Here is a 26,984-nt window from a genome sequence, read left to right as displayed (position 1 = left end):
CATTTATGAATAAATAAATGTTAAATAGTTTTGCTAACGAAATCCCATCACACAAGCATATTATGTGACTACTAAGTGACAACAGGTCCACTAAGTACCCATTAGTCAAAGATTCTGTGCATGCCTGAGTATAAGGATAAAGATAATAAAATTTTATGTCTGCCCTCAAGTGGTTCATAATCTGGAAGGGAAAAACAGCTCATTTAAATCCAGTCTTTACTTGGTGTACACTCTTGATTCTACCCTGTCTGGACCCAGCCTTCCTGAGGACAGATCCAAAATTACACCATACAACTATGTGGTTAAAATGAAATATGTTATGTTTTTAAGGAAAACATTGGATAGCTCCTGCCTTTGAAGTGCTACGTAGACGTCATGATTTATACTACACAATAAAAGCAATCATTTGCTTTGGTCAGAATATTGCATTCTCATATTTTAGCAATGAAATTAGTTTTATTATAGCATATTTGCTTTCTGATGACTGGATATTCGATTTGCATTTTTTTAAAGCTGAAGCCATGGAACACTACCGAACAAATCCCTGCCCCGAGAACATTCCTGCTCTCCAAGCCAGGGAAACACTGTGGCGCTCCCGTCATTGGAGTCCCTTATGTAGGTGACCACGAAGATCCAGTGTTTGAGATAATGAACACCTTTATGCTTTAGTCTACTTCAGCTAAACTCCTGTATTTGATATTCTCTTCAGTGGATGGTAAGGTAAGAAGAGATGTTTTCTTTTTGTAGCATAATGTTATAATAGCTAGACGTAGGTGTGCGTTTGAAGTTTGATAATAACTAAAAATGTTTCCTAAACTTTGTTGTTTAGCTTTATGTCATGAATTCAATGTACTTATAATACATATTTAAACAACAGGTTTTTCATGAATTATGCATGTGTGTGTAAGCATAATTTATAGGCTTACAACATATGTGTAGGTACAAAAAAGTGGTAGATAAATTTGATTATATTACAAATCAATTTTTCACAAACTTTTTGATGTGCCCTCATATACTTCAAGTTATTTAATGATGTCATCTTAATTTACAATATGCAAAATTTCAACTCTGGAATACATTATAATTTTTTCCTATCTGATATAAACGTAAATTATTGATTGCAATCAATAAACTTATTTTTCATGAAACTCACATTCAATTAAAATAGCAAGGCATAATTTATGAAATGATGCTTTCCGGGAATGTAAATTGTTAATAACATATCACATGAAGTGTTTGCTTCAACAGCATATATTTTCAAAATTGGAATGATACAAATAAGATTTGCATGGTCCCTGTGCCACAAACCTGTCAACATATAAGACAACACCATCCGGAAACCAACATACTTAACTAATTAGTCAAACAGCACATAAATAGAGGAAGAACAAAGAAACCAGTAACATCACACACACACATACACACACACACACACACACACACAAAACCCCAGAGTGAAATGACAGCAAATTTGCATGTATCAGTAATGACACTAGTGTCCATGTATTAAATACACTAATCAATAGAGAGTAGCAGACTGTATAGGAAAACTAGGGCTATCAATATGCTGCTAAAACAATAGGGCTATCAATATGCTGCTAAAACACACCTTAGAAAGAAAAATGAACAAAATAGTTTAAATGACTAAAGGCTGGGAAAAAATACACCAAGGAAATGGCCACTAAAATAAACAAAACATAATAGGAATAGTAGTTTTATTCTCAGTTAAAATAGACATCAAGGCAAAATCCATCTTGAGAGCCAAAGAAGAATTTACATCATGATTAAAGAACAATAGAACAAGAAGATACAATCATAATAAACATATATGCACCCAATGAAAAAACTCACAAAACATGTTACTTATACTCTTACAAAGCTGGAGAGAAATATGGATGGCACAATTTTTATTAGGTGACTTCAAAACACTACTCACAAGGAAGAACAAATTATCAGAAAATAAAAGGAAAAGGGATTCAGAAGAACTAAACATCATGACTGAATAACTCCACTTCTTAGACACAGAGCACACCACCCAACATCATAGTTCATCTTGTTTTCCAATGCTCATGAAACAGTCTCAGGAATAGATCATATGTTAGGAAACCAAGCAAATCTAACATTTAAACTATTGAGAATTTGCGATCCATTTTTAAGACCACAGTGCTATAAAATTAGAAATCAACAGAAAGGCAAGGATAAAAATATCAATTGTATGGAATATGGACAACATAATGCTTAAAAACTACCAGGTAATTCATGAAAGAAGGCATGGAGAAAAATCCCTGAAACAAATGAGAACAAAAGCATACATATCAAAACATGTAAGATGAAGCAAAAGCAGTACTCAGAGGGCAATTTATCACAGCGAGAACTAAAATCAACACCTTAACCGAACATCTCCAACAACTAGAACATAAACAACAAAATTAATCTTCAACCACCAGGAGGAAAATACCACAAGGACTCTCAAAAACTTAGTGTCTCCAAATTGATTCCATGTCTATGGGACATGGCAGAACTGCCTCTGTGGGATTGCAAGACTGTAACTATTTATAGGAGTAGCAAGCCTCAGCTTTTTCCCTAATAGCAGCTGGTGGTTTTGAACTGTTGACCTTGCAGTTAGTAGCCCAACATGTAACCCAGTATCCCACCAGGGTTCTATTATAAAGATTAGAGTAGAAATAAATGGATTGGAAAGCAGAAAAAAAGTTCTAGCAATTGTTTCTTTGAAAAGATTAAACAAACGACTGGCATCCCTAACAAAGAAGATAAAAGAGGAGATGAAAATGTCAAGAACAAGAGATAAAAATGGTGACATCACAACAGATTCAAATGAATTGAAAAATAACACATTTAAATGAAAGACTGTGTTCTAACAAATTTTAAAACCTAGATGAAATGGAAACATTTCTAGAAGCATATTATCTACCTAAATTAACACAACCGATGTAGAAAACCTCAAGAGACCAACAGATCCTCAACAGATCCATATCAAAGGAAGAGACAGACTAGATCAGTAAAAAAACTTCCATCAAAAAAAGTTCAGGGCCAGACGGTTTCCCTGAAGAATTCTACCAAACATACAAAAAAGGAATGAATTCTTTTCTAGACACCTATTCAACACAAACTGTTCCAGAATATATAAAAGGACAGCAAATACCCAAACTTATGTTACAACTCTACCCTGATACAAAGAAAGACAGACATTACCAGGATAGAAAACTATAGATTACAGATTTCACACTAAAATTGCACGCAAAAATTCTCAATTAAATTCTGGCTAATAGAATCCAACAATCTATCAAAAACAAAACAATAAAACACATCACCATTAAGTAGAATTCATATCAAGCATATAAGGATGATTAAACACTAGAAAAACAATCAATGTAATCCACCACATAAACAAAACAAAAGATAACAACTGCATAATTATATCAATCAACACAGAAGAGACATCTGGCAACATCCAACATGAATTCCTGATAAAAACACGCAATAAAATAGGCATAAAACGGAATTTTCGCAACACTCTAATGTCCCTGTCTGAAAAACCAATGGCCAGCATCTTGCTCAATGGGACAAAACTGAAAGCAATCCCCCTCCAACAGGACCCAGGCCAGTACCCACTTTAATACCAGTCTGATTCAACATTGTGCTGGACGTCTTAGCCAGAATCATTGCACAACAACAAAGAGAGCAAAGAAATCAAATGGACAAATTAGTGGAACTCTTACTATTCAGAGATGGAATGATTCTGTATGTGGAAAAATCCAAAGACTCAACTAAAATTACATGGGGAATAACCAAAAGCTTCAGCAAAGCAGCAGGAAACAAGATCATTATACAAAGATCAACAAGATTCTTATACATGTGTGAAGAGAGCTCTGAAAAATCAACCAAGAAAGCAATTCTATTTAAAATAACCATACAAAAGATCAAAGACTTAGAAGATAACCCTAACCAGAGAAATAAAAGACATGTGCAAAGAAAACTGCAGAAGACTCGTAGAGACTAGTCCAAGAAATTGGGCTAGTATGAGAAATTGGAAGAGACCTCCATGAATGAAGAATATTCATGCATAGATAAGATAGCACTATAAAAATGTCAATACTACCCAAAGTACATTGAATTCTGATCCAGATTCCAACTTAATTCCTTCAAGGAATGGAAAAGCAAATTACCAACTTTATACAGAGAGAAAAGACCTAGAATAATTAAAGATCTTCTTTTGAAGAAGAAAATAAGAGGGCTCTCACTTTTGGACTCCAAAAGCTATTACACAGAGATAATAGTTTCACCATTTGGCACTGGTGCCATTATAGGTACATGGCCAAAGGACTGGAGTAGAGAACCCAGAAATAAATGCATCCACCTACAGACACCTGACCCTCAACATAGCGTATGAAATTACAAAGTAAGCAATATTAAAAGGGTGTGGAATTCTTGGGGGAAGATTTATCGCCTTGTGTGATTTGTCTATCACCCCAAAATAAGTTTGTAGTTAACATTATCATTATGCCAAGTCTTTGAAAATCATGAAAGATTCATTTGCAGTATCTATTTTAGGTTGTGAAAAATTACCTTGGGTAGCTCTTCAATTTGATTGGCGTCTAGATAAAGCTCTTCTAGTGTCCGTTCAAAGTTGAAGACCTCCTTTGGCACCTGCTGAAGGCTGCAGTGGGAGTAGTCTAAAACTGAGATGATTTCTTCTTCACCTCGGAAACATCGGCACGGCACCAGACGGCCGATGATTTTCCGTTTGGTGGTCATCTCCAGGCACTGCACTAGAAAAACAAAACCAACAACCACTTAACTGACGACCTTTGAAAGCATAATTGTAACATTTGAAGCTTAATTTTATTAGAATTTTACAATTCTTTTATGCGTTAAAATCTACATAAGCCATGTACATGCATTATATTAGCACTAACAGTCCTGAAGAGAGCATATATGTTTTATCCTCAATAGCACATAAAGAAATGGTTTCGAGAGGTTAAGAGATTTCTCATCATCACTTAGATATTTTCAATGGACTGGAATACAATCCATACTTTAAGGTAAAATCTTCAATTCACCTTGCTTACACTCATACTTAAACCATTGATCCATAGTATATTTTAAAATGTTACAAGTTAGAATTTTTACAAATTACAGTGGAGACAAAAGCTTCCAGACTTCCTTAAAAGAAAATTATGTTCTCTCATTTCAGCAAATATAGTTATATTTCATTATAATTATTATGATCTGTCACATGATCTCATCGACCCACAAGTTTATCCATGTATTGCTGCCCCAAGGAGCCCTGGTGGTATAGTGGTTACGTGATGGGCTGCTAACTCCAAGACCAGCATCTCAGTACCACCAGTTGAGCTGTGGGAGGAAGACTGGGCTCCCTACCCCAGTAAAGAGTTGCAGTCAAGGAAACTCACAAGGACAGCTCTACCCTGTCCTCCTGGGTTGCTATTAGTTGGCATGAACTTGTTGGCAGTGAGTTTGTTTGTTCATTTTGATTTGGATTCCTGCCCCAAAAGATTTACAGACATCTGTTAAATAACCAACTACATGGTATAGTAACTGAGCTAGGTACTGGTATAGAATTCATAAATAATTCATAGGATTCATAGTTATACTCTCAAGCAAGCTTTGGAAAATAACCAATTTTATTCTGATAAGCAAAGGACACAAGCTGCCCTGCTGAAAGTGGGGAGGACTTGAAGCACTTGCTGAAAAAGATCAAGGAGGGTAGCGCCCAGGACGCATTACAGTTCAATGTACGGAAGACCCAAACCTGACCACTTGGTCAATAGTTAACATCTTGATACATGGAGAAAAGGTTGAAGTTGTCCAACCTTTTGTCTAGCTTAGATGCACAATCCATGCTCATGAAAGCAGCAGTCAAGGGACCAAAGACATATTGCATTTGGTAAATCTGCTGCCGAAGACCTCTTTAGAGTATTGAAGAACACGGATGTTACTTTGAGGACTAAGATGCGCCTGACCCAAGACATGGTATTCTCCATTGCATCATGTGAAGGTCCAGCATGTGAGAGTTGCACAGTGAATAAGGAACGCAGTAGAAGAACTGAATTTGCATTCTGGTGCTGGAGAAGACGATCCAAAGTACAATGGCTGTTAGACGGACAACCCGATCTGTTTGGAAGAAGTAAGGCAAGGATGGCAAGATTTCATCTTACATGCTTTGGTCATGTGGTCAGGAGAGACCAGCTCCTGGAGGCCACCATGTTTCATAAGTGGAGAGGCAGAGAAAAAGAGGAAGACTCTCAATGAGATGGATTGACACACTGGTTGCATCCCTGGGTTCAGGCAGGGGAACAATTGTGAGGATGGCGCAGGACCATGCAGTATTTTGTTCTGTTGTGCTGAGGGTGGCCCTTGGTGGAAGCACACTCAATGGAACTGAACAATAACAAAACCAACTCTGATTTGTATCCCAGTAAAATGTAAATGGGGGGGAAAGATAAGCAAAATTCTATGCTTTTGATGGGAGAGAACAACGCTGACTTATGGTAGCGATTCCTGTGAGACCACAAGCATGTCCTCTTCTAGGCTGAAATGACCAAATGCCATGAGACCGCAAACAGAGCGTGCTCTGTCGCCTAAAAGAGTTTATTAGATATTTTCTTTTTTTCATTGCTGGTTTCTGGAGGGGAGAATTGTGCTTTGTTCATCTCTGTGTAGTCTTGTGCTTGATACAAAATAGATATTCAATAATAACTGTAGAATTAACAAATAAATGTGTAAAGAAATTAATTTGTTTGAGAGCCTCTCCTCTGATCATTACCAATTACTGATTACTTGTTTGTGGATTTTTCATTCAACAAAGGTCATTATGTCCATAACTGTCCCCTTAAAAAGAATGAGTATCATCCTTTCCCTGAGCTTCCGGAGCCCCCAAAGCATTGCTTCTTAATTGGGCGTGCTGTTTTCCCATGCGTGGATTGCTCCTCTTATCTTCTCTTCCTCATTTCTGAATTGACAATTCTCAGTCTGTCAACTGTTGTATTAGTATTGAAGGAGTACTAGTTTGAAACTTGTACTTGGTTGCTTGCTATTTTTTTTCCATCAACAAGTTTATTGTTGAAACTATTAATTCATACAAATATATATATATATAATATAGAATTTTTGCTTTTTAAATTGCTTAGGAAAAATAAAATTTGAAGGCAAATTAATAGAATACTTAATACTAGAGAGCTGTCTGGTGTCTAAGTTAAAACCTTTCTTATTCTTTTTAACTTATGAAATTAATAAAAAGATATTTTGGGGACAATACCTGAGCCAGCACCTAGGGATGATGGTTTGCACATGGTAACATGAGGTCGGCTAACTACAGAATATCAAAAACATGACCTTTCTTTACTAGTTCCTTCTATTCCTGAATTCCTCCATCTGTCATTTCCTGAGTGTGAATGATATTTTATAATTTGTTTTACTTGACCTTACTTAAAACCCATGACTGTGAGTTTCGTGCATTGCAATGTCTCCCTGGTCACAGATTAAACGGGAAGTGGAATGGAAGATTATTGGGGCAGATGGAGCTATCTCACGAGATTTTACATTTGAGTTACTGGTAGCTATCCTGACAACTCCTCAGTGAATCCAGAGGGTGGCCAAAGACACATAGCCACCAGTGACCTCTGCGATCTACAAATCAGTGACGAATCAGCTGCTCACATTTCCTGTGGGCTTGATATTCACACTCATCCTCATCTGCTTTTACAAACGGCGTGAGCCGTTTCTTGATCTATCCCTTTCAATATCCGTACACGTATAAGCGTCACTGGTCTTGTTTCTCTAGAAGACCAAGCTAAAACACCAGGCAATATGTAAGAACTAAGAGGTAGAACAGAAGTCATAAATATGCTCTTAGACCAATTAACTTTCTCATGCAACGATAACCCTAAATTTCTAAACCAAGAAACCCAAACCAATGAAGTTTTCGATTATACCTAAGTAGTCTCAGAAACTAATTTTCTTCCTACTCCCACCTCCTTTCTTTGTTCATTGTAAATATATCCATCACACAACTTTTGCCAATTGAGTTTTTATAGGTCTACAATATATTAACTTCAATATAATAACTGGCTGGGCAATCCTACCTGTATATTTGTTTGAAAAATTGACTTTCTGAAATGGCCTATTTCATCCATAAGTGATTGATAATTTGGAAGAACATAGACATAATTAGAATAATTTTCATAAATTTGAAGACAAATCTATTTATTATTTTCTGTTCTGATGTTACTTGGAAATTTAGTTCCATTCCTAGGGGAAAATCTTCTTTCACATCCACCCTCCTCTAACCAGAAATATGTGATAATTTTTACATTTTATTCTCAGCATTTTGAAATTTTATGGCAGTGTTTAAGTGATCATTTAATTTCTTCTTATCATCCACTGTATTTTGTACTTGATTAGTTATTTCATTTAAAAAACTTTTTCTCCAATTTTGTTAAATTATATATTATTATATTCAGTTTTTTTTCTTTTCCCCTTTTCTGAAATTCCTACTAGGGCATACTTTCTGTATTTATTTATATAGTTTAAATATCTTCATTTTTAACATGTTTTATATTTTTCTTCTATTTTCTGGGATATTTTCTCTACTTTATTATCCAAATACATCCAGTGACTTATATTTATTCAGATAGCCTAATATTCTTTTTTTTTGCCTAATATTCTTTTTTTAAGAATTATTTATTGTTTCCTGGATGTCTCTGTTTCATAGTATCCTATTTGCATTTTGTCTTTTCCTTGTTCTTCTCTGTGTTACTTCTATTTTCTGTTTTCCTTTTGTTCTGGTCATTATCGTTCACAATACCTTTCCACAGTGTCCTTCAATATAAAAGAAAGACTCTCTAAAGAACTATCTGGAAGCTTTACATACATGATGGCTTTAACTGTAAGATGACCTGGCTTTAAGCCGAAGAATACTGTGGAAAAAAATCTGTGGAAGAATAATCTATTCTTCTGTTTACATATAGAAACTCATTTTTGGTTGAAGCTCAACCAAACTCATTGGCGTGCAGTCTATTCGGGGGTCATAGATACCCTCCGAGACAGAGTAGCGCTGCTCCTGTGGTCTGAGGCTGTAAATCTTCCAAAGAACCCGAAAGCCTCATCTTTCTCCTGGAGAGTCTGGCTTCCAATTGCTGACTCCACACATAGCAGACCAATATATTTCCCTATTATGGCACCAGCGTTCATAGGTGGACATCTATCTATTTTCCCCACTGTCATTGGATCTCTAGGGTATATACCTAGGAGTAGTAGATCTGGATCATAAAGTATTTCTGTGTTTTGCTTTTGTGGAAGCGCCATACCATTTTCATAGTGCTGGTACCATTTTACAAACCAACTAGAAGTGGGGAAAGCTTCCGTCCTAACTACAATTACATTAGTATTTGTTGTGTTCTGTTTTTTAATGAAAAATTGTCAGTTTTATTTCTTCAGGGGTAAAATTGTATCTCACTACAGTTTAGATTTACACCTCTCTGGTGGCTGATGAATGGGAGCTACTTCTCATGTGGTTGTTGGCTGCTTGAATATTACCAGTAGTGACATGTCTGCTTGTGTCCTCTGCCCATTTAAGAATTATATTTCTTGTATTTTGTTTTGAATTGTTCGAGTGTACTATGTTTTCTAGGGGTCATACCTTTATTCTCTATATCATGCTGATAGTTTCCAGTCTGCAGATTATCTTTATTCTAATTTATTGAAGGAAGTCTTTTGATAAGCATAAATATTTAATTTTTACTAAGTTTGCTTAGTGTTACTAATGTCTTGTGTTATTCCTACATTTATAGTTGTGTTTAGTGACCTATTTTAGAAAAAATTAGGACCCACATTTTTTTTAGATTATTGTTTCAAGAGATTCATATTTTAACTTTAACAGTTAGGTAATGTAAAGTTCATTTTTATGTGCAGGTACCTTAGAATATTTCCAGTTTGCCCTAATTATACTCCTGTAATTCATTCCACCTATTTTTAAGCCCTCAACACCCAAAACATTGCAGTTGTTATGATATTATTAAAAAGCAATGGTCCTCTATTCAGTAAAGAAAACGAAAATTAGAAGATTTTACTTCCCTTCATGTATTTCTTTCCCTAAATCTTCTTCTTTCTCTTTAATGTAGATCTTCACCCTGCCTCACAGCTCTCCCTCTGAAGAACTTTTCACTTTTCTGGAGAGGCAGCTCTTCTGGAAATACCTTCTTCCAATTTGCGTCATTTGAAATTTGAAAAAGTTTTTATTTCTCCATAATTTTGGAAGGATACTTTACTGGAGATAGTATTCTATGATAGTTTTTTTGTTTTCTTTTTCTTTTAAAGTTTAACTATTTTTCTCTGCTTTCTTCTTGCATGGTTTGAAAAGGGTAGACTGATATAATTGTTGTTTCTATTTTTTTTTACTGGTAAATTATCCCTTTACCATATCCCAGCCCTAATTTTTAAAAGACCTGATGTCTGTCATTATTTTTAGAAAAAAATTCAGCATTATTACTTTAAATATTTCTTCGGTACATTTATCTCTTTTTGTTCTCCCTTTTGGATTCCCATTATGTTTACAGAGTATCCCTTTTATATTTCTTCTACAGTTCTTTCTCATTTCCTAGTCTTTTTTTTTTTGTACTTTCATTTTTGGGAAATTTCTACCTTCAAGCTTACTGAATTTTTTTGATTATGTTTTAATTTCTAACATTTTTCTCTTAATATTTCCATATCTTGGAATATATTCCGTTTCTGCTCTTGCACTTTATGAATTAGAACTTTGTCCACTTTATGAATTAGAACTCTTAGCATATAGATCATTTAAAAAAAACTCTAGGCATTAGAATTCTAAGATGAGTGTGGTCTGATACTTAACTGTCCCTTCAGAGTTTTTTTTTTAACCATTCAACATGCCTTTTAATATTTTGTTGAAAGTGGAACATGATTTATTAGGTAAAGGAACGGAGTTTAATAAGAGTTTAGTGTGAAGATTTATGTTTGGGGGCTAGGGAATAGGTTGTGGTTCTGTTTGCTGTGGCTATGTTATCAAAGGCTATAATTTCTTCCGTGTCTTTATTTTTGCTTCCCCTGTTTTAATTCCCTTCGTGATGTCCTAAGTGGGCTCAAAGCCTTGCAGTGCTCTGTGTCCGTGGTCGTCTGGTTCTGATCCAGGAGCCCCGCTGAAGCGGTGGTGGTCAGACGATGCTCCAGAAAAGCTGTCTTTTGGTTCGGTTTCAGACTTCAGAAGTCTGTGTCTGGGGACTGTGCCCCTCACAGTGATTTTCAGCCTTTTCGCTCCTCTTTGGTAGAACTGGAAACTGAAGAGGATTGGAGTTGGGGATTTCTCTTCATAGGCATCCAAGTTAAGAATTACTTTCAGTAGCTACTGCCTTTCCCTCGGGTCAGTTAGACTTTGGGAATTCCCAAGTAAATTAGGCTCAAGTCAAATGAAGTCCCCTGAATCTAGCAATGGTTAAAGAAGAACTGGGTGACCTGAGTTTACTTCAAAATGTTCCCTTCTTCCTTTTCCCACCTGCGGACCAGACAGGGGACTTTTCTCCAAGCGTCACTCAGAGAAGCCCAGAGACTGCTAGAGGCACAGCTCTTGGAGATAGCGCTCCAGCTTTTCCTTGCTCCGGTAGCATTAAGTAGCCAAGTTTCCCTTCTGGGATCCAGCACCAATTTCAGTTCCATCAACCTCCGAATCTCTGTATTTTCCAGCCTCTTCAGATTTGGGAGTGGCAGACAACGTCCCCGGAGACTTCAGGTATCTGATGACGCTAGTCTAAGAAGACTTATTTTCAGTTTTTTCAGTTTTTTTTCCTTTTTCTTTTAGTGAGGCTGGATGCAACGACTTCCAAGTGTGTTTGTTTGCTTTTACAACAGTTTTGTCGTGTTTGTTTTTAATTCAGGTTTTACTCATAGTTCTGCTAAACATTATAATCTCTTCCTCCAGGTAATGTCTCCTTATTCATTAAGGCAAGTCTATCATTTTTAAGAATATACTCAGATTACATGCTATAATTCTTTGGCTCACATTTTAATTTCTTACGCCATAACCAATCTTTTTCACTAGATTGAACACTATCAGGGCAAAGACCCATTTGATTCTATTCAACAAGGTTTGTTCATGATAACTTCAATAATGTCTAATTAAAGGTAGCTATTTTATTAATATTAACAGAATAGCCAAATAATATTAGGACTAATGACAATAGCTTGTATTTTCAGAGTCAGTAAAATTAAAAATTCTTAATAATTTAAACTCTGCTGCCTTGTCCTTTGATGTGAAGTAGATAATATGTTATTTCCATATTTTAGATCTGGCATTGGATCTATCCACAGATCAACACATGCGAATTTTATAGAGACATGCATTTTCCAGAATTCCATTACGCACACAAATGCATATTTGACAGTGATTTACATGTAGGATACTGCACAGGTGAGAAAAGAAGGTAGCAGAGGAAGTGAGGATGTAACATCGCTCTCTTACGTTGTGATAAGTTTCTTCATTATTCTTCATCAAAAGGATGGAAATATAGTAGGTAGATTTAAGAAAATATTTTAATAATTGAGAGAACACAACACAAAAGACGGTACATATGAGTTAAATGTGCACTAGACGCAAACATATTTTTGCCTTTTTTGATCATATAGTCATTGTCCGATACGCAGCAAAAGCACGTCTCTTCCTATCCAATGTTTGGCCCTTGGTTCTGTAGGAATACGGATTGCTTGTGTTACTTCATCTCCTCAGCCCACATTCAAATTGGGACTTGTTGATGCTTTGTTTATCAAAGGGATTTAAGGAGGTAAGAGGAAGATAAGGATTTATCTCTGGACATTAAGGCCTTTGGAGAAGCCCTGGGGGCAGGATGCTTGGGCCAACCAGCAGCCTGCAGGAGAGAAGAGAAACCAACAGGAAACTTCTTTCTCCCGAGGCGGTTTGCAGGCTCTCTGCTACTAGAAATCAGGATCAACTCAACCACTTCAGCCATGGCACGTTTTCAGTTGGATGACAGACGTTCAGTCTCCTTCGTGACATAAAGCTAAGATCCTCCTCTAGATTCTTGCAACTCTGTAGAGATTTTCTTCTCTTTAGTCTTTTTAAAAAAATCAAAATTTAGTACCTAAAGGGAAGTTTTCTTCCACCACTAAGGAGTCTAGTTAACAGCCTCTATTTCAACTCTCACAGGGAGTTGATGTATTTAAACATCTGGGCTAGCTAGCTTGACTTAACTAGGTTGAATAACAGGAAGACTCATCTTGTCAATGTTTTTTGGTCTTTTTTATTGATAATTTAAACCAAAAAGATTTCACCCACATGAGAATTATGCCTGTAACAGTTAATGCAGATTATGAGTATAAAATTGAAAATTCCTGACTTTCAAAAGCTTTGTATTTTCTTATAATTTTAGACCACCGTCTTCCCCTTTCCAAATATATGGAAAAATAAACGGAAGTCCAATATTTCCAAGAGTTCTTGTAACAAATCCCCGAGCTGTCCCCATTAGTTGGCATTGTCTTGCATTTCTCAAATGACAGGTGTGTCTAATTTATTCACTGTGAAACCCTTTGTTTCACTAAGTGTGCTACAGGGATATGGAAACCTGCCAAGCTCTCTCCACGATCTACTTCAAGAAGTATCTCTAAAACCATTACCTAATCTCAAGTATGTCTTTGAAACCTTAAAACCATAGACATGGTGATTCTAAGGACTACAGGGGAACAGCTGAGATTAGCTTGTTAAAATGATCACTTTTAAAAAATATTTCGAGTCTATGGGTTTGTTTTCATCGTATCATACCTGAGTGCCTGAAATTACTGTGCACAATTGCTGGCTATCAACAGAGAACACTACTTTGTCATCACTGGGCTGCTATTAGGGTAAGCCTCCCGGGAGGCCTAGCACTTAACAGGTGATTAATACATATTTCTAAGTTCTGCTTTAGACAGAGCACTTTTTATAAAGGGCTGCAGTCCTTGTGTGCTTATTTCTACACAACCCCCCAAGGACTTTTCATCTGCTGAATTCAGTCTCTTTCTGTGATTGATTCCTAAATATAAACCATCATTTCTGATTTTATTTCTATCAAATTATCTTTAAATAAATGAACCCTTAAATCAAACATCTTTTAATAAAATAAAACTTGTCTAAAACAGAACTTGGAAATATTTGTTATTAAATTCTGACTCTATATCTGGGACTTTGCTTTCCTTTCCTTTTTTCCCCTCTATTATTTTTATTTATGTTTTATCTCTATTAAATCTATATAGTGAGGTTATTATTAGTATTTTACTGCCCCTATTTTTTTCTTCCAAATTAAAAAATATTTTGAGCATTGTCTTTCTCCATTATCTTTCAATCTAATTTAGATTTACTATCTCCTAGCATTTTTGCCACCAAACATACTACTTCCAGACCTCTCTCCTGTATATTGTCATTCAACACATACCTGTAAAATGTCTTTTCTGTGCTAAATATTGGGCCCTATCGTAGGATAAACCAATGACTACAAGGGGTAGGGTCCCTGCTATAATGAATTTATAGTACAGTACCAGCAGCAGCTCCACAGGAGAAAGACTGACCTTTCTAGTCCATTGAAGAGTTACAGTCTCAGAAGCCCACAGGGGGTTGCTATGAGACAGCATTGACTTCAAGGCAGTGAGTTTGTTTGGAAAGGAGGTGCAGGACCCCTAGTAGCATCGTGGTTACAAGGTGGGTTGCTAACCATCAGCTGAGTAGTTTGAAACTACAAGTGCCTTTGTGGGAGAAAGATGAGGCTTTATACTCCCATTAAATTTACAGGAGCAGTTCTATACGGTCCTATAGGGTCTCTGCGAGCTGACATTAGCTTGACGGTAGTGAGGATGTTTAGTTTTTTTAAGAAATAGTTCATATAAATATGCAGATGCCATTGACAATTGTATATTATAGCTCTTATAAAAGAAATTAGTGCAGTCATCCATTTTATATATCGACACATCTACTTATATGATGATTGAGCTCCTAAAATTCATAACCATTTCCCTCTTCTAAAAGTATTATTGATGGCAATTTTCAAAGCAATATTTTTCAGTCTATACGTGCATGTTGTAGCTTCTAGAAGCACGCAGGGCTCAGTAGCACAGAAGGGCTCCCTCTACGGCTCTGATAAATACATAAGTGTAATCTTCTTAAAATAAATGTTTCCTATTTTTAATTGGCTCACTTTAAAAATATGGTTTAAAATTTTAATTTAAAGCCTGTCAATATGATTAGAAGTTAGTCTTAGTAATCACATATTTGTGGGAAAACTTGTCTTTAGCTTGAAAGTCAAGTTCTCTGTAACCCATTTTTTCAGCATTTGTACCTAGTGCTTCCATGAACATACTCCTCCAGCTCTGTGTCTGACCTATACTCCTTCAAATCATGAATGAGCTCCTTCTGTATCTTTTACCTACACAAATCACATCAATCTTTGGTAAAACTAGTATTTTAAATCATGGTGAATAATTCTATTTGTTGATTGTTATAAGTTGTCTGCAGGTCTTAAGACATACAAAAGGTCATATTGGAGCATTTTACCAATCAAAACTTCTTAACATGCTAAGCAATGTTCTGTTATATGCCAAAATTTATGTGGCTCCTTGTCTTCTAATCACAGCATGTGCTGAAACTCACCCTCTATAGCCCGTGAAATGAGATTACTCACTGAGGCTCAGGTACTTTATTGCAAAGTCTGTCCTCGCAGTTCTAATTAGAAGCTACGTTTCTGTCCTTATCCTTTCCCCCCCCCCTTCATGTTATCTTTCCTATTCATGTTATCATATTACCTTCTTACCAAAAATACAAAGAACAGCAATCAAAAGAAGCAACAAAGCCCACATGGAAGAAACACACCAGCCTGCATGATCATGAGGAACCAAAGAGATCAGTTATCAGGCATCAAAGAACAAAACATATCATTATGTGCTCACCTCCATGATACAATCGCTGAAGACAAATGGGTACATAAGCAAATTTGGCGAAGAAAGCTGATGGTGCCCGGCTATCAAAAGATATAGTGTCTGGGGTCTTAAAGACTTGAAGGTAAACAAGCAGCCATCGAGCTCAGAAGCAACAAAGCCCACATGGAAGAAGCACATTAGCCTGTGCAATCATGAAGTGTCGAAGGGATCAGGTATCAGGCATCATCAGAACAAAAAATCTTAACATAGTGAAATGAGGTGGGGAGTGTGGAGTGGAGACCCAAAGCCCATTTGTAGGCCATTGGAGATCCCCTTGCAGAGGAGTCTCCGGGAGGAGATGAGCCAGTCAGGTGCAATGTAGCAACGATGAAAAATACAACTTTCCTCTGCTTCCTAAATGCTTCCTCTCCCCCATCCCCCAACCCCCCTATCATGATCCCAATTCTACCTTGCAAGTCTGGGTAGACCAGAGGATGTACACTGGTACAGATAGGAAGTGGAAACACAGGGAATCTAGGGTGGATGATCCCTTCATGACCAGTGGCGTGAGTGGCAATATTGGGAGGGTAGAGGGAGGATGGGTTGGAATGGGGGAACCAATTACAAGGATCTACATGTGACCTCCTCCCTGGGGGACAGACAACAGAAAAGTGGGTGAAGGGAGATGTCAGACAGGGCAAGATATGACAAAGTAATAATTTATAAATTATCAAAGGTTCATGAAGGAGAGGAGAGCATGGAGGGAGGGGAAAAATGAGGGTCTGATGCTAGGAGCTTAAGTGGAAAGCAAATGTTTTGAGAATGATGAGGGCAATGAATTTACAAATGTGCTTTACAGAATTGATGTATGTATGGATTCTGTAAGAGTTGTATGAGCCCCTAATAAAACCATTAAAAATTAAAATATTTTAAAGATGAAAACAAATAAAGATTACATAGTGCTAACCTGGGAAAATGTCCTCGGGAAAAATTGTGCACACCGGTGGTATATATAAGCTTATTCAAAATCTGTCTTTGTTTCCAATAGGTAAAAAACAATCTTCAAGAATTCTATCTGTTTTCCATATGTCTTCTCTTGGGAATTTAATCTACACTTTTATTTAAGTACGCAACTGAGAAAACAGTAGAAAGCAAACTTCAAGATTAGGGTATAATCAGTAGGTTCAGGAATAAATTTTAATTAGGTTATAAACGGCTTTAGCTGTTTCTTGAAGAATTTCATATGCATGAAATTTGAATTCTTATCCAAGAGCAGAATAGGCAAACAGATTTCTAAGCAGTAGGATATTATCAAAGATCTAACTTTTATAAGGTGGTAACTTAAAGCTATATTTCTCTGGAATAATATCTACCTATTTGTTTATAAAGTGACATAGAATAAGAGAGTAGAATAGTATTGGCTGTCGTTCTTGTGTGTTGTTGAGTCAACTCCAACTCATATGACAGAGTAGAACTTTCCATGATGATTTCCTAGAATATGGCAGATCACCAGGTCTCTCTTCTGGTGGAGCTGCTGGTGGTCTTGACTTGTTGACCTTTCTGTTAGCAGCTTAGCACTGAGCCATTGTGCTACCAGGGTTCCACATTAGATCATTGTTAGGGGTGGTCAAGTCAGTTCCAACTTCTTTCAACGGTGTGTGCAACAGAACAAACACTGTATGATGCTATGCCATCTTCAGAATCATTGTCATGTTTGAACCTATTGTTGCATCCACTGTGTCAATTTATTTCATTGGTCTTCTATTTTTCTCTGATCTTCTACACTATCAAACATGATCTCCTTCCTCAGGAATTGGTTTCTCCTGATAACATTTCCAACAGTCAGACAGAGCTAGTTTAATATCTAGAATTCTAGTGTAGAGTAGAACTGTAACTTAGTTATCCAATCCTTGAAATAGTTATTCAGTCTTGCACCTTATTATTGCCAGAAAAAATTTTCTACTACAGTCATAAGTAATGATTTATGTTTTCAATAGTGACTGACTTATCAAGATAAGAATCATTAATTTAGCATGGATTGTTGAAAAACCCATGTGTAGTACATTTATATTTTATTTGGCCAGTTATTTTATGTAATCAGAAATTGAGTATGTAGATGGTTAATATTTATTTTAGTAAAATATTCATTTTATATTAAATTCTTTCCTCCACACCATCTTCAAAATACTTTGTTAGGAGCAATATTATAGTACCTAATAGAGCCTTTTATTATGTGACACAATGTCAATATGGTGTCCTTCAGAAAATATAATAAAAGAGCTATCTTTTCAATTTGATATTAACAACTTTGAGAAAGTATTTTAAAATTATAATTTTGTGTCTTTCATAATCATTTTCAGTCACAAGTATGGATTAACCCAGATATTGTCTATACTTATTAATGCCTTAATTAATTCTAATAATGATTGTATTTGTACCATCAAAATACTTAGAAAAATTCTGCAATTTTGAGACTCAATCAATTAAAAGGGTCTGTAGTGATAATCTTTTATTCAAATAAGTTGCTGTGGATATAAATCCAGGCAGTTATAATTGGATGATTTTCAGAATCTCATAGAATATATATCCCTTCTTGATTTTAACCTCGGGCAGAAAGAGGAGTTCAAATGAAAAACAAAATTAATTTGAAAAGTTTTCTACAAGGGCATATAAGAATGCAATTACAGATGTAGCAATTATTAAATTAAATGTTCCTGAAAAGTTATAATGCCAGAATCACCATCTCATTTCAAAATTGAAAGGTTTTTTTTATCATTCCAAAGTTCTTTTTTAAAATTAAATTTAATTTGTTGTTGTTTTGGGAGGATACACAGCAAAACATGCACCAACTAAGCAGTTTCCATATGTATTTAGGAACACCGATCACAGACTTCATGTTATCATTCTAAAGTTCTTTCATTGTTCATCCCTGAAATTTAATCTGAAATAAGATCATTGAAAATACTCTGAATATTTAAATGTTTATTCCTTATTAATTTAATAAGGTAATAATATCAGCACTTGAAAAAATTCATTTTATAATCTTACCAAAAAGAGTACAGAGAATTGAAAGAATAAAATTAGGAGCAAAATTTTGCAAAGAGGATTTTTAAAAGTTTAAAAGAAATCAGGTAAGCTCTTTTAAAGAAAAGAAAATTCCCGAACAATTTGACCCTGGTGGGTGTAAGTGTTTTATAAATATCAGAATGTGCTTTAAAAGATCATAGTACCACAAAGATACACATTTCTTAGGGTCAATTCTTAACGTGTTTAAAATTCTTCATTGACTTTCTGCTCAGTTTCAGGACAACTTCAGTTATTGACAGGGGAATAAAAAGCTTTACAAAATATTTAGTCTTAACTTCAACAATGTGCACACAAACATTCTGCCTCACAAGCCTTTACATTTTCTTTAATAGCTTACTGGTTTACTTCTCCTGAGTTACTCTTCTCATTTTATTTTTCAGTTGAAATCAAGGTTTTTTTTCCCCATAACTATATTCTACTACTATCCCCTTACTAGTTTTTGCTCCAAGTGCTGGGCAGTTCTTCCCTGGTACCTTTAGAACCTGACATCCAGCCCCAGCAGAGACACACTGACTCTAGTTGGTTCTTTGCCATTCTCTTGACATAGCACAAGTTCTTCAGCGGCCCATGACCTCTGTCTTTCAGTTTCACTTCTAACACATGGCAGACATGAATATGTTCCCCATCAAAATGTGCTTATTCCTGGTAAAGATGTATTAAAAAATAAATGAAACAAATACGTAGTTTTTGTTCAGTGATTGTTGCCTTTGAATCCATCGGTTAGAACACCTTCCATAGCTCATGGATCAAATCTTCTCTCAGCCTAATCTTTTCCCAAAGCACTCAGTTATAGGAAGAGCCTCAGCTTTAGAATTAATTTATATAATTATTAATAAAACACATAATTTATAATTAATGTTTGCTTTCAGATATAGTTCCACTGCATTTTGTGAATAATCCAGAGGATTTGGGGAGTTTGCTACAGATCATTGTTTTTCAGTTGATGGATTCATTGTTTAAAAAATGTGAGTATACAATAAGGAAAAAGGATCAATAAATTTATGGCATTTTAGTATGTAATCTTTCATTTCACTTGTGGTTTCAAGGAAGTGTTATTCACAATAACATGATTACATGAGAAAAATTTCTCCAAGATTTTGTTCACCAATATCACTATTGGATCCTTCATAAAATGGACACAACATATTGGATGAACTTGAAATTTTGCAGCATTTTATCACAAAAAATATTTTCTCTCTTACTAACACAGAACACCACTGACAAAATATCTCGTTTGCTTATAAACACAAAACTAATGTTTTATTTTCTTTCATGAATCCAGTTGGAACTAAATCCACATCTAATTATTATAGTTGTATTAATATATGGATTTTGTGAGGCAAAACTGCTTTCTATTTTACACTTCAATTGTACTGAAGCAGAATTGGACACAGACCAAGAAATTGTCAAGTAAATAGAACAAGGGAGTGCATGAGGTTTAAAATCAGAGAAGATGTGCCCGGGCTTACATATACTCACCATACTTATTTGGACTGTATGCTAAGCAAACAATCTGGGAAGCTGGACTCTTTGAAGAAGAATGTGGCACAGAATGGGAGGAAGATCATTAACAACTTTCAATATACAGATGACACAATCTTGCTTGCTTTAAACTAAACAAATTTGACGCATTTGCTAATGAAGTTCAAAAACTATAGACTTTGATATGGATTACGCTTCAATGCAAGCAAACAAAAATCTAGTAACTGGAATAATAAACAACATTCAGATAAATGGAGAAAAGATTGAAGTTGCCAGGGATAGCATTTTACTTGAATCCACAATCAGTATCCATCTAAGCAATGAAAGGATCATTTTCATTTTACAAATGTACAGCAAAAGACTTCTGGACAGTGTTGAGTAGAGATGTCACTTGCACATCAAGCCATGGTATATTCAACCACCTCCAATTCATAGAAAACTTGGGCAAGGAAAGAGAGATACTGAAGTGATGTCTTTGAGTTATGGTGTGAATGAATATAGGGCCACATACGATGGACTGTCAGAAGAACCGTGCCATCCGTTAGGACAAAGAACAGCAGAATGCACAGTCGAAGCAGATGGTGAGACTTGGTCGCATATATTTTGGCCATGTTATCAGGAGGAACTAATAGTTGGGGAAGAAGGTCATGCTTGGTCAAGCAGGGGGTGAACAAAAGAAAGATCCTCAAGGAGAGAGGTTGACAATGGCTGAAACAATTGGCTCGAACATAGAAACAGCTTTAAGATGGCTCAGAGGGCTGGGCTGGGTTTTGTTTTCTTGTACAGAGGCTTGCCGTGGTTCAACACCGACCCGATGGCAGCTAACAGCAACAAGATATGAAAGGATCAACAGAAGATGCGCCAATGAATACAAAAGGCACCTGGCTTTTCATAAAGTAGTCACACAATCTCCGTAGGTTGGCCCTGAACCAAGGACTACATCTTTTCTCAAGCAGAAAAGTAATATAATTTCATCTATTTACATTTATAAAAATAGTAGAAAAGAATTCATCAAGTGGGTTTATATAGATTCAAAATATATGTACATATAGACTGCAGTTGCGATAAGACAGTGTTGAAATAGCAGGGAAGATTGGCATCGTAGAGCAAAAGGGGAGAAAGAGGGATCAGTGTGAACACTTAAGGGCTCAGAAACTCACAGGGGCAGTTCTAGCCTGTCCTATAAGGTCATTATGAGTTGACATAGAGTCGATGGCAGTAAGTTTTGTGTCCCTTGATTTGGCATTTCATATGTTTTTTAAAAATTCTTTACATTTGACCTAACCATAGTAGATACATAAAAGAAATATATTGATGATAATCTTTTATTTGCTTCAGAGTTGTCATGATTGTAAATCAACTATAATGTAAAGGTTGTAATAGATGTAATTGGGTATTATATAGGACTTAATGGTTTTATTATTTTTGAAACAAGTTCCACGTTTGGATAGAAATAATGAAACACGTGCAGCCTCAATATCAGAGTAATCGTCAAATGCTTTTTGTTTTTCTTGTTTATAGGTTTTACTTTAGACTACATTCACAGGATTCCTTTCTTTAATGAACTGGTTGAACTTACAGATTCTCTTACGGATTGCTACTCTCTATTGTCCTTTAAGCTACTGACAATGCTTAAGATGTGCTTTAATTACTCCCGCCTATTTTATCTTAATAACATTATCACCACTCTGTTACAGGGCCTTCCGCCTGTCTCTGAAATGCAAACTTGTAATCATTTAACACTCAATTTTCTGTTATTTTTCAATTGTAGTGAGTCACAAATCATCATCTGCTGAAACGCAGCCGCAACGTTCCTTTCTCTTTCCGCCCCTCTTTAAAGAGCGCCCAGTTCCTGCCCAGGTTTCCCACCCTCGCTAAGTATTGTCAACTGCTTCCCATGCAGCACAGATCCGCCCTACTGCTGCTCGGTTGGCTAATGCTATTTTTGCCAGGATCGATCATTACTCTCTTCTAAAATTGGAGGCTTAGTCAGCCATCCTTACATCAATACAAATGTCGTTCTGCAAATCATTTTCAACTTTTACAGAAATTTTAGTCTGTTCTCTTACTCTCAGAATACTTGTTGGCATTTCTTGTGGCAATTTGACAAAGCTTCCTCTGAGATTTCTCATGGCCTCAACTTATTCTCCCATAAGTTCAGACATCTTTGCTTTATGAGTATCTATCTCCAGCCATCTGAGGATTCATGTATAAAATTAATCAAAAGGAACATTTAAAGCATTTTCATACATACTAGAAATACACTAGATATTTAAACATACACACACACACAGCCAACTTCAGAATCTTGCCTCCTCACTGTTTTCATAAAAACACTGTGGTGCACATTATATAAGTGGCCATATTATTTATGATGGTGTGTTATTTGTGGAAAACCAAAAAAAACACTGCGTATGACACCCAAATAATAAAGTATTTTTCTCATGAAATGTCTTCTATAGAGCACTTATATAAATAATACCCTGACACACAATGATAAAATATGACCATAATTTGCTTTCTTTAGAAATGGAAAATTTTGTTTAGTCTTAGTAAATCTATGGTTCAGAAATGCTCTTCTATTTAATGTTTAAAAATCTATTTTCACCACATCAATTTGATCATGCCACATCAGCAAATGAAAGCTTTGTTCCATCCATATCATTGAAGTTGGCTCTGCTTTCTGAGGACAACGTTTCCTCAGGAGGGGCTCCTGTTCTGTCACTGTCGGACAATGGTCCACTCTACTGATAAGATTCTCACTAGTCAACTTTTCTCCAAAGTAGACTAGCAGAGTAGTCCTTCCCAGCGTGTCTTAGTCTGAAAGCTTAACTGAAGCCCATTGACTATGAGTGGAGCACGGCAGTCCACATACAACACTAAATTACCACAAAACCTCCCTGGCAGGACTAATTCTGAAACAGATCAGTTAGGGCTTTAGATTATGATGCTTAGGTTTCTCTAAGGTGAAATAATTATACTGAACTGAGGAGATTGCTTGGTGGCACTGATAGTGAGGCTGCTAACTTCTAGTTCAGTAGTTCAACCCCCACAACAGACCCATATGAGAAAAATGAGGCTGCCTGCTGCTGTAAAGATTTATAGTTTCAGAAACCCTATTCGCGTTTTTTTGTGAAGAGGGGTTGTTTTTATGGTAGTGAGTTCGGTTTACCAGAGAATAGGTTTTGACTAATTGTTAATGTGTAGCATCCAGTACCACTGATTGATTGTAACAAATGGTGACCCTGGAAGACAGAGGAGAACTTCTCTATAGGGTTTTCAAGGCCGGACACTTTTATGAAAGCCAACTGCCATGTCTTTCTCTCCCCAAGATACCTGTTAAGTCAAACCATTGACTTTTGGGATAGAAGTGAAACACTTAACCTCTGGGCTACCAGGACTCATTATTTGGTCTCTATAAACCAAACCAGGCCAGACCAGACCAAAGCCTATGCAATCCAATCCAACCCAATCCAATCCAATCCAGTCCAATCCAATCCAATTCAACCCAGTCAAATCAAACCAAACCAAAAACAAAGCCCACTGTCACCAAGTTGATGTCGCTTACAGCAACCCTATATAGGGTTTCGGATGCTGTAAATCTTTACAGGAGCAGATAATCTGAATTCCTTGGCAGGGGTCGGTGGGCTTGAAATTATACTTAGCAGTCAAACATATACCTGACAGTGCACCAGTGCGCCTTGGTCTCTATAGATATCAAAAGTCAATGTACTTATTTACTTTCATGTACAAAAGTGATCTAATTCTATAAGACCTCTCTAGCTCTCCGCTACCATATGACTGCTCTCTGCATTTGAGTTCTTGGTCTTTCTTCCCGTTCATATCTGTGATTGGTGTGTAGACAACAAATGCTGATTAACAGATGACTGGGACGATGTTTCTATAAACTTGTCAAGCAGATTTCATTTTCCCAATGAGAGTATATTTGTTGAATAGCACAAGGCAGTAGCCAATTTCTCATGGTATTGGATAGCTTGATAATTCAGATTTATAATCACTAAAGGTTGAAAGTACTCAAATCCCAAAGGGGCACTTCTACTATGTCCTATTGGGTTGCTATGCATTAGAATCAGCTTGATATTGGAGAGCTTTTTTTAAAAAAATCATATTATTGGGTGCTCATACAACTCTTATCACAATCCATACATACATCCATTTTTTCAAACACATTTGTACATTTGTTGCCATCATCATTCTCAAAACATTTGCTTTCTACCTGAGCCCTTAATATCATCTCTTCATTTTCCCCCTCCCTCCCCACTTGTCTGTCCCTCATGAACCCATGATAATTTATAAATTATTATTATTTTGACATATCTTACACTGTCCAATGTCTCCATTCACCCACTTTTCTGTTGTCTATTCCCCAGGGAGGAGGTTATATGGAGATCCTTGTAATTGGTTCCCCCTTTCTACCCCACCTTCCTTCCACCCTCCTGGAATCGCTACTCTCACCACTGGTCCTGAAGGGATCATCCGCCCTGGATTCCCTGTGTTACCAGTTCCTATCTGTACCAATGTGCATCCTCTTGCCTAGACATATTTGTAAGGTAGAATTGGGACCATGCTAGTAGGGGGAGGAAGCATTTAAGAACTAGAATAAAGTTGTATGTTTCATCCGTTGCTACCCTGCACCATGACCGGCTCATCTCCTCCCCGTGACCCTTCTGTCAGGGGGTGTCCAGTTACCTACAGCTGGGCTTTGGGTCTCTACTCTGCACTCACCCTCATTTACAGTGATATGATGTTTTGCTCTTTGGTGCCTGATACCTGATCCCTTCGACAGCTCGTGGTCACGCAGGCTGCTGTGCTTCTTGAGATTGGCGAGATTTTGATTGTACACACATTATTATGGGCCAAATGAGGCTTTCCGTGTTCAATACCTAGCTCTTCATCAAATCAGATGAAATTTAAGTACCTAGTACAGCCAACAATTAAATAACCCCAAACTCACTGCCAGTGGGGCCTTTCTGACTCCTAATGACCCTGCGTAAGTTTTCCAAAGCTATACAATGTAAGGTAAGGTAACAGACCACCCCTTCTTTATCTCCCAGAGAAACCTGCTGGCCTTGCAGTCAACAAGCCAATATCTAAGTCTAATGGCAGGAGTTGATTCCAGTTAACCAGCGAAGAGCTCCATTCACCTTGGACTAAACATGTAAACTCATGGCAAGCAACTGGGGAAACAGACAAAAATGCAAAGACCTCTAATCTAATCAGTTAATTTCCTAAAAGTGTGCTTACTATCTTAGGATTCTCTTTCTGTCTCAGATGTTATACTTATTCTGAGACAGTACTCTTTAAAGCCTCCTGAAGCTGCTAAGCAGCTTTGTCAGTATAAAGATGGCCTCAAGCTGCCCTGGTCTTCAGTGGTTTGGAAGCATTCCTCCTCTATATTCCTGGCATATGGTGGGTCTACTAATAGTTCCATGACTGTCCCTCCTGTGACTGACCCCTTAATTACTAAGCTTACTCTTCTCTTACCTGCCTTCTGCTTGCTCCAACGAGGTAATGGCTAGAAGAAATTACATTACTTATAATATTTCCTAGCAAATGTTTTCAAGTCAGAAAAGATGGATAGAGAAAAGCAACTCAATTCTCTTTTTCTACAGTCTGCGTATGTAAGCATCACCGAATCTTCAGGGGTCTTTCTCCATTAGAATAACTGCACTTCTGTTACCACCGTGACCAGCTACTATCATCTTGATGTTAGTCAAATGTCCCCACCCACTTTTGCTTAATACCTGAATTGTGCCTTATACCCAGAATCTTAAAAACTAATATTTTTACAAATTTTTGTTTGAATTTTTCTCGAAGGGGGCATATTTTTACACACATTCAACAATATAAAAATGTACCAAGGAAACAAATAAGCAATTTACCAAAGAGGCGAAGTAAAATGAAAAATAAAGCACTCTGGTTACAACAGAAATAATACAAATTAAAACAATAAAACATTTCTTTTAGCCTCTGGTGACATAAAAGGGAAATTTCATACTCCACTATAGACATATAAAATGGCAGATTTGGAACAGTTTTTCTAAATTCTTGGACCTAGTAATTCTCCTTCTAGGACTCAATTTTGGTGAAAGAAATGCTCGCTGCAATAGGCATGTGGCTGGAGGAAGTTGAGTCTCTCTGAGTGAGTCCAAGAAATCCCAACGACCCCTGTGTAAGCTTCCCTCGGCTTTCCTCAGCTCTCCTCTGTATGGCTGTCGATTGCTAGGCCGTCTTTCTGCACAGCAGCGGCTTGGGTTCAAAGGTTTGACCTGTGGGTAGCAGCTAAGTGCTTTAGCCATTGACTCACCAGTTACTCCTTACCAAAATGATAAATAGTTGTAAATATGAATAATTTTGGACAGAAGAACAAACATGAAAAACCAATTCCACAATAAAAGATTAGTTAAAAAATATTTCGATAGAGCTAAACATAGCTTATAGGG

The 26,984-nt window shown here is 36.5% G+C and overlaps 1 protein-coding gene across 2 annotated transcripts in view; it reads right to left on the bottom strand.

Annotated features, from left to right (window-relative positions):
• LRRC7 (leucine rich repeat containing 7) overlaps positions 1–26,984 on the bottom strand; it is a 480,765-nt gene that overhangs the window by 364,777 nt on the left and 89,004 nt on the right. For both annotated transcript variants that reach the window (XM_075540042.1, XM_075540036.1), the window contains exon 2: positions 4,588–4,790. In XM_075540042.1, the coding sequence (XP_075396157.1) occupies positions 4,588–4,790 (203 nt within the window). The remainder of the gene's footprint in view (positions 1–4,587; positions 4,791–26,984) is intronic.

The sequence above is a fragment of the Tenrec ecaudatus genome, chromosome 1 (assembly GCF_050624435.1).
Source record: "Tenrec ecaudatus isolate mTenEca1 chromosome 1, mTenEca1.hap1, whole genome shotgun sequence".
NCBI classification, from domain to species: Eukaryota; Metazoa; Chordata; class Mammalia; order Afrosoricida; family Tenrecidae; genus Tenrec; species Tenrec ecaudatus.
Note: the sequence above shows the minus strand (reverse complement) of the source record. Positions and strands in the feature narration are given on the sequence as shown.